This window comes from Chelmon rostratus, chromosome 3, assembly GCF_017976325.1.
Source record: "Chelmon rostratus isolate fCheRos1 chromosome 3, fCheRos1.pri, whole genome shotgun sequence".
NCBI classification, from domain to species: domain Eukaryota; kingdom Metazoa; phylum Chordata; class Actinopteri; order Chaetodontiformes; family Chaetodontidae; genus Chelmon; species Chelmon rostratus.
This window is the reverse complement of record NC_055660.1, coordinates 14,700,443-14,711,349: the sequence shown is the minus strand read 5'-3', so window position 1 is coordinate 14,711,349 and position 10,907 is coordinate 14,700,443. Positions and strand designations below refer to the sequence as shown.

At 45.0% G+C, this 10,907-nt stretch overlaps 1 protein-coding gene across 1 annotated transcript; it reads right to left on the bottom strand.

Moving 5' to 3' along the window:
- Positions 1-397: 397 nt before the first annotated feature.
- Positions 398-10,346, bottom strand: adamtsl7 (ADAMTS-like 7). The gene is made up of 13 exons (XM_041933966.1): positions 10,343-10,346; positions 10,007-10,050; positions 9,128-9,257; positions 8,629-8,804; positions 8,440-8,548; positions 5,783-5,926; positions 5,051-5,231; positions 4,105-4,327; positions 3,189-3,362; positions 2,885-3,058; positions 2,599-2,778; positions 1,978-2,122; positions 398-552 (listed from the first exon to the last, which is right to left on the bottom strand). Exons 1-13 carry the CDS (start codon positions 10,344-10,346, stop codon positions 398-400), a joined length of 1,839 nt encoding a protein of 612 aa, XP_041789900.1.
- Between the last annotated feature and the right edge of the window lie 561 nt (positions 10,347-10,907).

Here is a 10,907-nt window from a genome sequence, read left to right as displayed (position 1 = left end):
AGGGACGTCACCAAATGTGACCAGTCCAGTTTAAAGTTAAACTGACAATCAAAACTCTAAACCTATGAGTAGTGGATTCTTACATAGTATGTGTTTGCATGTGTGTTGTTGTGAGTTGTCAGAAGGTTTCAGGTTATTCTTCATCCAGTTTGGTTTCAGGATGAGGATGAAACAGGGTCTCACCCTTCCAACAGCAGTATTTGTGCTGTGTGTGTGTGTGGTGCCGTGTTCACAAAATAGAAGAAAGCATCTGATGAGCCGGTCGGTTAATCTGTTGTGGACTGAGTGACTGAATATTAAACCATGCCTTATATTCCCGCATACTGAGGCGCCCTCCAAACAGAGCTAGCTGTAATGTTCACAGTGCTGAATTCTGGCCGGCGGCGATGTGGCAGCATCACCTGCGGATGTGGTTCTTTTGAAATGAGCTGGGGTACGTTTTGTGGGCCCGGGAGCAGGAGGCGCAGCAGACACGTCTGTAGTAAGGGTAAATGCAGAGCCGGGCTTGAACCACCACCATGCAGTTATGATACTGGTCGCTGCATGATGGGTCTGTGGAAGAAAAGGAGAACAAGCCAGAGAAGCAAATTTTACTCTTCCAGTCATGTTAACTACACTCCTCTGCTCAGAGCCAGCAGTAGGCTGGTCCCATCATGTTTTGGTGGAAGCATTGATGGTAATTCACCGAGCCTCCGAGTCACCTCTAAAGCTCTCAATGCTCAATAAAGAGTGGTCGAATGAAGTTTTATAACTAGGTTTGGGAACAAAGACCATGTCTGCACAGAAGTATTTAAGCTCACCTGATTCATTCATTTCCCCTTTGACTCAGTCTTTGCATCCATCCCCCCTAAACTTTTTCTTTTCTCTCTCCCTTGTCTCTGGTTTGTAGACAGGAACCACTGGGGGCTTAACTGAAAACGTAAGAACATCCAAAGATACGGCTCCTCCACCCAGAGTCTCAACTCCCCCCGATTTCCTCCGTCTCCACGCCAGCAGCTTACACCGTTCCATCATCGCATCCATTCACAACCCAGGTTTCTCCCTTCATCCTTTCATCCCTCACTCCTCTTCCTCTACCCCTTCATTCCTTTATCCCTCATCCACTCATCCCTTCCTCCCACTTTCACCAACCGCATCCTCATACATCCTCCTTCATCGTCTCTGCTCTCCTCCACCCATAATAAGCATTAAACCATTCTAAATCTGTATCTCATGAGCGTGGTCTTTGTTAGTGAAAGTCCAGCAGTTTTTTTTAGTAATCATATAATATCATATCATTTTAAATGTTTGAGAAAGGATTTGCCAGGATGTAATGCCATGTAGTCACAACTCTCAACGTTGTTTGTTGGGCTGGATGGTAACATGGACACATGTTGACATGTAACATGTCACCCTCCATCACCATCCTACATGCTCACACAGTGCAGACTTTAATAGTGGTGCACCCATTAACCAAACAATGCAGAACATGCTGGCTTGTGAAAGCCTAATTAATGGCTGAAAGAAGACAGTCCAATCACATTACCAGGTCCAACAAACTTTCTTATTAATCACAGTCGTTAATTACACCAAAACAACTAAACACCGAACATTAGAGACATTTGTAAACCAAATGTTCTTGCTTGTGTATTTTTACACATTCATAAGTCACATATAGATCTTTTTGAAATTGGTTCTAGAAAACATTTGCTTGATTTGTGCAGGGAGTTTCCTTCATGCATGAGTCATCAAAAAAACATGATCTTTCCTGCATATTTCCTTTCAGCCCCTCAGTTATTCCTGGTTGAGGCACCAGGCCCCAGATGAACATCTTCACCACGGTACAGTAACATTATCAACAATGACAGCATCACAGAGAAATCTCCCTCCAGCCAGGTCCTCTCTGACCCCTGTGTGAACCCTGACCCAACGGCACATGCAGCAGACACACAGTGTGCAATTGCTTGGGGCTAGTATGACACTGCTGGGCAGACTTACTTATCTCGGCTAAACACGGTTGTGTGTTGCATGCCTCTCGGCTCTCTGGGGTCAGACTGGGGTCACAATGGTCGCTCGGTACAATGTTGTCAGCAAGACAACGCACCTCACGCACACGGTAGCCGCCGTCGCAGGACCGTGAACACTGAGGTGACAGAAAGAGAGAGCAGATACACTTACAATGTACAGTGTATAAAGTACTCTTAAACTTAATGTTCTACCAACTTCACTGATTTTTGTAAATATCTGCTTATTCTGAATTTCTAGCTACAAAAGACTGGGAAAGTTGTGGAACGCTCCAAAAACACCTGTTTGGAACATTTCACACGTAAACAGGTTCATTAGTAACAGGTGATAGTATCATGATTGGGTGTGAAAGGGACATCCTCCACAGGCTCAGTCGTTCCAATGCAAAGATGGAGCGAGGTTCACACATGATTGTATAAGGGATATTACCACATGGGCTCAGGAACACTGCGTAAAACTGTTGTTGGTTATGCTGTTAAAAACTCCAGGATAGAACTTGTAGACCTTTAGCTGTCAGCCAAGACTTTATGAGGACAGATGCTATATGAGGGGTTAATAGTTGCATGGTAGAAGGATCGGCCTTTGGACACTTACTGCACTCCACTCTGTGACGTACCACTGGACACCACATGGCTTCAGTCTGCAGAGCTGAGCTGTGACTGGCTGAGAGAGACTTGAACATTTTAAGTGGTCCACAATCTCCATGTGACCATTGTTGCTGAAAATACAAGCCACATTCCGGGTCTGTGTGCCATTCCCGCACTCTGCAGAACACTTCACACACACACAGACATGCACACACACACATAGACACACACACGTAAGGGCAAACGTCAAATCGATGATGTTTTCATAGCGTGTATGTGTGCTTGTACATTACCTGACCCCAGGGTCCGGTGTACCACTCCAGGCGGTTCTGGCAGGGGCCTGAGTCACACGATGTCGCTTCTGTTGGCCTTTCCCCTTCGCAGCTGTCCAATGGGAGATCAGTCACATGATCTATCAGGCACACTGTGGTACGGGTTCGATTGCCTCGACCACACTCTGCAGAGCACTGATGAGTGACACATGCACACATATACCCTCTCAATTAGTGCCACTTCAAGATTTTAACATGATTTCCCCTTTCAACAGCAGCATCATTTGTCACACTCCTCCCACACAAACACACACTTCTGTGTTACCCGTTGGCTCCAGAGGGAGGTGAACCAGCTGCGTGCACAGGCTCCCATGTCACAGTTCTGTAGTGTTTCTGGCTTTAGGTTCATGTTACACTCTTCATCCTCCTCTACATCACCCTGGTTGCTCACACACACCACCTCCCTGCTGCGCTGGCCCACCCCACATGGCACTGAACACTGAGGGACAGAGGGTGGGAGAGAGGGGTAGGGGGAACAGAGAGGTAAATGTTTTTTTTGTAATGAAAATGTACAAGTTCATTGTATTCAATAATACTATGTAGAATTTTTCTTCAATCTAGTTTCAGCAATAATGGTGCAGTTAAGGCTAAACGGATTAGTTACTTTGTGCACTTTGCACATTAAGATTTTAATTACAAAAGATGATCATTGTATAAAATATGATGCATTGTTCAAGATTAAACAGCCAGTGTGCATGCATGTTTAAAAGTCTGTAGTGTATCTCAAATTGTCTCCACTGACCAGCTGCAGCACTAAAAAGTGTAATCATGTAATATAATAACATAAAAATGTGAAAGGGTTCATTTGCAGCATAAGCAGTGTTTCTTTAGATTCTTTCAGTACATTTTGCCAATAATACTTGCTTCAATAAAATTTAGAATGTAGCATTTTTTTTCTTGTAATTGAGTAATTCATCAGATTAGATTGAAGCATTACTTCTTTGACTTAAATCAAAGATCTGAAGACTTCCTCCAGCACATGTTTATTAGTATAGTCATGTACTTGTAATACTAAGGTGTGTGTGTGTGTGAGAGAGAGAGAGTTACACAAGTAGTGGTTATGGTTAGGGCAAGTCTCCAGGAACTGAGTGTAAGTCTATGAAATGTCCCCAAAAAAGATGAAAACACTGTGTGTATGTGTGTGTGCGCGTGCGTATGCGCATGTACGAGTGTGTTCCCACCGGGCTCCACTCAGATCGTATGTCCCACTGACTGCAGATCTTCAGCTGACATGTGGACTTGGTCACCGGCCTATCAGGCAGCCCACACAGCTCTGGTGCCACGGTAACCGAGGTCTCCGTCCCATTGGCATGAACGTCGGTAACCTGGCGGCAGATGACCTGACGGTGCTGGGTGCCGGGTCCGCACCTCCTGCTGCACTCTGACCATTCCCCGACATCCCAGCTGTCAGCCGATCACAGAAGACAAAGAGCGGGTTAGAGGGAATAAAGAGCAGCCCGCAGACCACCACAAAAGATGTGGTTACATATTTAGCAGTGACCTTTCTCAAGAGTTTGTCCCAGCTCTATTACGACCACAGTTATTGTATGTGGTCAGTTGATCCTGGCCTACAAGGGGCATTATAAAGCCTGTACTTTCCTCTAAAAGCAGATCATTAAAGAGACAAACAGCATTAGCCAATTTGTACTACACAAGTTCAGATGTTTCTTCTTGTTCTGTTTGAGTTTTGCAATCCTCGCTGCCGCTGCCGCTGCCGCTGCTGCTGCTGCTGTTGTTTTGTAGAAGCGTATATATCTCAGACTGACAGCTGTCATGGATCACTGACACTGTGGGTGAAATATCTGACAGACCCACAACCAAACGTACAGTTAATGTACTAACATCTTGGCGGTGGTAAGATCTAGTGGTATTTACCACAAGACATGAAAACCAAAAAGCCGCACCAAAGTGAGTCAGTGTGATTGACTGTGACTGACTTATGGCTGGAATGTGTGTGAGTGATGAAGGCTTCACCCTGAGAGTCACAGCGCCATGTGGAACTAATGGAAAGTACAATACATGTATGTGTTTCTCACTCTGTGTATGTGTCATGAATGTATGGGACATCAGGTATGTGTGTGTGCGTGTGTTTGTGTGTGTGTTCGTGTGTGCTTGTGTCTTGCTCACTATGCAGGACAGGACTGGGTGTTGCAGTCTTCTTCCCGGTTTGTTGGTTTAAGGGCAGGGTCACAGAGGTCAGCAGGAACAGTCGCCTGGGAATCTTTCTCAACACACTCCCAGAGGACCTGGCGCCTGCCTGGTAAGTGCGCAGACACACACACACACACACACACACACACCAAACAGACTAAGCAAGTGAAAAAATGTTTGCAAAAATGTGACTGTATACATGCACATTTTCTGAGAAAATTCAGTTGTTTTCATCCACAGTAGTGATTTATGAGGCTCACGTATTGTGCCAAAAATGTCAGCCCTTTGGCTGCGTCACAGCTACTGTTAGCAGTTAACAGCTTTCAGTTGCATCTGTGTGTGTCATCTTTGATTTGTAACATCATATTATTGTTTAGATGTATTTCCTCGCTGCAGTGTCGAATATGAACATCCCAATGGTCTAAAGGCCTTACACTGTCAATGTTCTTAGGTCTATATACTGTACATGGTCTTAGGCTGATATACTGTAAATGATCTCAGGACTACACAATGTAAATGTTCTTTGGCTTTTTTGCATTGGCAAATTTAAAGTGAGGATGTCTGCACACTGATTTCATGACCTGAATCTTTATCTAGTCTAAATAAAAAGTGCTCCATAAAGAAACGTGCTAAATAAAGATGTGGAAAGGATCAATTCAATGTGTTTGCATCATATTATCTTTCTTTGAATTACACGTGTTTCCTCACCAGTGCCACAGGTCGTGCTGCACTCCGCGTGCCCACTCTTTGTCCAGGTGTAGGAAACCTGGCTAGGGTGGGGTTTCTCTTTGATGATGTCATTGTTGGTGACATCACCTTGGTGGACCTCCTCACCTGGGTGGGTTGGGCCAACTGTCTTGACAAGAAGAAAGTGTAACGTTGTCGGGTGGAGCCCAAATTTGACAGGTTAAAGAAGAAAGGCAGTGAAGTCATTTGAAATGTTGACTAAATAAAGGTAATGGGGTCATATAAAATCGAATAATGTCAAAGGCCCTGTACATCCATCGTATACCCACACAGGAGATAACACTAATTTTGTCTCTTTAGACTTAGTTCTCAGGTCTGTGTGTGTGCGGGCCGACTGTGTTTGATTGACACCTCATTGACTCTCTTTTTTGCTTTGTTTCACCTGCTTGGATGGGACAAATTACACTTTTATCATTTCTATTAGTACACATGCTGTGTTCAAAATCCTTCCTGTGTTCATTCATTTACTTCTCCCTATGTCACAGCTATGGCTGTGTCCCAGCTTTTTCCTTTGTGTTTCCTTATCTTTCCCCCATCCCTGTCTCTCCTGTGCCTCTGTCAGTCTCTCTCTGTGTCTGTGTTACTGTGGTGTCACCATAGCAATCACTCTCTCATTCTCCTGGCTCCTGGATCCCTGCTCATCAAGCACACCTGCTGTCCATCAGCTCATCAGTCTGGTGGTATTTTACCCCTGGCTCAACACTGGTTCCACCACTCATCGCTGGATCACTCATCGATGTTTCAACCACTGTGGATCACTACCCATCTTTCAGTCTTCCTGCTCATCCATCTGCTGCCTGCAACTTCTCAACTTCTACACTATCCCTGCCAACCATGCCTTCACCTCAATAACGCTGCCCACACTGGCTCCTTGCCTCTTCACCTGTATTCCCCAGTTTCCTGAACTCATCTGAAGCTTGTGTCCTCTGTCCTAGGGGCAACCATAGTAACACTCTAACAGAGTGATCCGGCCACAAACGGTGGATAGTTTCTTTTTGTTTGAACTTTTTGTCAGCTAGCCACTGGTCTCCTACAGTCAGTTCCTGTTCCTGAGTTGGCTTGCTTCATGCCTGATTCCACCCCCAAAAATTTCCAGGAGTCTCCTTTCTGGCCAGACAGCCTCAAAACTGCTAACCCCCTGCCTGTTCAACAGTCGGTTAGCTTGAAACCAGCTAGTTCCCTACCTAATTCTGCCCTGGAGCCACCTTCTGGGAAGCCCTTCAAAAGGAACCATGGCTCCTGCCCATGCCTTTCAGCTGCCCAGCTCCTCATCCTCACCACTGCCCAAGACTGTGGAGGACCCCTTGCCCAGCCCCATGGAGGTCCAGCTACTACTGTTTGGCCAACACTGCCGTTGCCACAGACCTCCAGCCTGACCTCCAGAGGGGTTCCACCTTGCTGCTGGCCTCTTACCCAGCCTTCAGAGAGGTTCCATCTTCGCGATTAGCCTCTTACATGACCCTTGGAGAGGTGCTGCCTTTACTGCAAGTCTCTCTCACCTTCTCAGCTCCCTGGGCATCAGAGTGACCCCAAGCATCTGGTCTTCCTCCTGCCTAACCTTCCAAGCGATTCTTCCCATGTGTCCTGGTGTGTGGTCAACCTGCTGAGTGGTTCAGCCCATCCGTCCCGCCTCATGGTCATCCTCCTGCTAGTCCTTCAGAGTGGCTCCACCCTTCAACCCTGCCTCCTGGTTATTGTCCATACCTGCTCCACCCATTGGTTCTGCCTCCCAGTCATCCTTATGATGTCTCTGACTCTGCACCTGCCCAGCCTTCTATTCTTCAGCTCCTCAGTAGACTTACCCCTGGGCTTGTGAACGATTGAGCCTTCGAGGATGCCCCTTTCATACCCAATTATCATCATCACCATCACCTGTTACCAATGATCCTGTTTACCTGTGGAATGTTCCAAACAGGTGTTTTTGGAGCATTCCACAACTTCCCCAGTCTTTCGTTGCTCCTGTCCCAACTTGTTTGAAACGTGTTGCTGCCATCAAATTCAGAATAAGCAGATATTTACAAAAATCAATGAAGCTGATGAGGTAAATCATTAAATATATTGTCTTTGTTCTGTTTCCAACTGAGTATACAGTATGTCAAAAAAGATGAGCAACTTGTCACATTCTACGTTTTACACAGCATCCCAACTTTTTTTTGTTAGATAGTTCAGGACATCTCTGATAATATAATAATATTCATCAAATAACTTCAACAGGCACAAATCAAGCAATTTCTTTTATCTCTTTAATGAAGGTTAAACATTAGGTAATGAAATAAATCTGGCCCAAGTGACCGATTATTGCCTCAGTGTGCGGTAAAGAGCTCTTTGCCAGAACAAAGTTTGGCTGCCTGCCGGTATCAAATGTTGTCGAAATTCTGATTAAATTTTCAAAAGGACAATTTTGCTGAAAAACGATACATATTGGCGTTACCATGACCCTGCAGTAAAATCTGAACTAAACACACACACACTGCACTGTACATGGAGACACAAACAGAGGCATCTGTTATGTGTTATGCTCCCTGAGGGCAAATCAGAATATTTTGTATGAGAAAATGGCATTGTGCTCCTTTAGGGGCACTCTAATATAGTTTATGCATGTTAGTGTGTGCACTCACCCAATGGCAGAATATGAGAAGGTGTATCTGGCTCAGGAGTGGGGGGGGTGTTTTGTAAAGGAACACTGTATTCATAGTATACACTGGGACCTGGTTGCTGGTAGATCAACTTTGGAAAAGAGACAGAGAGAGAATTTCAATAAGAGACTTGGATGCTGGTCCCATTGTATGCGCCGGTTTGCATCTCACATAAACATGTAGGTCCTCAGTCAGTGGCCCAGGTGCAGTGATGGACTCTCCAGTGCGAGAGCGGATTTCGTTGGGTCGTTGGTACGTCAGCTGTGTTCCCACAGCAGTAAAGATCCCTGGCCTGTCAATCACCCAGTTGCCATTGATGATGGAGACGCTGCTTTGGGTCTGCAGAGCTGGAGGGAAAAAAAACCCATGTTCATTTATCATTCAAGTGTTTGTCATTCTGAAAATATTTCTGCATTGAGACATGTGTGTGGATGTCCATGTGTGTGTGTGTGTGTTTGTGTGTGTGTGAATGTGAGTCTGTCTGGATGTGTATTCTTCATGTTGTGGGGACATAAATCTGTTTACTCAATGCATCCTTATGGGGACAAAACATCCCCACAACGTAAATCATTACATTTTAATGACCAAAGACTTTGGTTAGGGTAAGGGTTAGGCTAAGGCAAGTAGTGGCTCTGGTTAGAGGTGTGTGTCTGTGTGTGTGTGTGTGTACCCAGGTAGTTACGGCTCTTTACTGTCTCCCGTATGCTGATGTTCTGTGCTCCTACTGGAATCTCTGCAATCTTATGGTAGCCAACTCGGAGGAAAGTCCGTGAGAAATTCCCCTTCACCACCTGAAACCCCTGGCAAAGCATGCATGCGCACACTTTTTTATGCACACAAATACTCACAGGTACAAACACTGCATGTGCCCCATGCTAGCACATCTGCAGACACTCCCTGCACGTGCTCTCTGTGCCATGGTTTCACCATCACAGGCATGTGTTTCAACAGTACAATCATAAATTCCGCTGGATCACATTGCTGCTCGTTTTCTCTCATTTTCACTCGTCCATCCTGCTCTCCCTCTCTCTCGCTGGAAATCCCACAGCTCACACAGTTCACTCCAACAGTTGGTTTGAGTTGGGGAACCTCTCTGGTCTTCCTCTCCACTCCTCTGCTTAAATCTCTATTTTGCAAGTTTGGCTTTTACATATTTTTCATATTCATGTCTATTTTACTGGGCCCCTCTGGCTCTTCCCTTCTGATGCTTTGATAAATAGCTTGATCTGCTTCTGATTAGTTAGCCTGATAAAACAAACCAGTGGTCTGTCATGGAATTAATCCCCACTGCCTGATTTTGGCAAAGGATTTCAGTTGTGGTGAGCTGCAAATTCCAGTGAGCTAAAGCTAAATATATTAGTTACAGTGATGATTTCTCTCATAAATTGCAATATAAGGATATAACTCAGCAGAGTGTCTTATGCAAATAAATCACAAACACAGCTCTTAAAAAGCTTGCATAAACAACAACTTTATAACTTGAAACATGCACGTAGTTATGGTATGAATTCCATTTAGACTTTTTTCCATGACAGTGTGGATGTCTTACCTCTGGCGGGGATGGGCTGGCTTTGGTATCCCAAGGAAGGGCACCTGAGGGTACAAGGAGAAGAAAAATAAAGTGGAGGAGAGCCAGAGCACGACCCTGCCATAGGGAGCTGAGCTGCTGCCACAATCCAGCCATGGAGAGACTGAAGGAGGAGGACACTCTCACACACACAACCATACACACACATGTTTAATGGGGGAGTGCTGTGTTTGTGAGGTGGGGTTGGCTTGAGGGGTGGGAGGGAAAAAAGACACAGTTCGGGAGGGATGAGAGGAGAAAAGTTGAGAGAAAGTGTTCTGTCACATTTTGAGAAGTTGTTTCAAGCTGAGATCACACCCATTTTGCACCTCAGTACGAATGTTGTGACAGCTCATGATGTGTGCTTGTCGCATGAGGACAGGCTCCTGTAGTGTATCCTGAAGCTTATCCAAAGACAACATCTCTCCCTGTGAATCGTCATGCAAGATTGTGAGGCTTTGGACACACATCACTCTTGATCTTGTTCTGGCTTCTCCACCCACTTCTTGTTTTCACTTTATTTTTCTTTCTTGTTCTGAGTTATTCCTTTTTCTCATTTCACTGGTGATGGAAAGAATGAAGGATGAAAAATCTAAATTAAAAATACCACAGTAAGAATGGGCTGGATTGAGGATAATAGAAAAAATATGTTAAATCTATTCACAGCTTATCATTTTCTCTCTTGTCTCTCTCTGCGCAGCACACAGCACATATAAAATGCAGTTGTGCTCTGATACACTATCCCTTCATCAGTGATTCGCACCCAAACAATGCCAGATTTATTGTGACTCAGTTCACCAACGTACAATGTCGGGGAACAATCAGATTGAATCAGAAATTACTGTAAGTGCACTGGCCAGGAATCAAAACCCCACAGTGACAC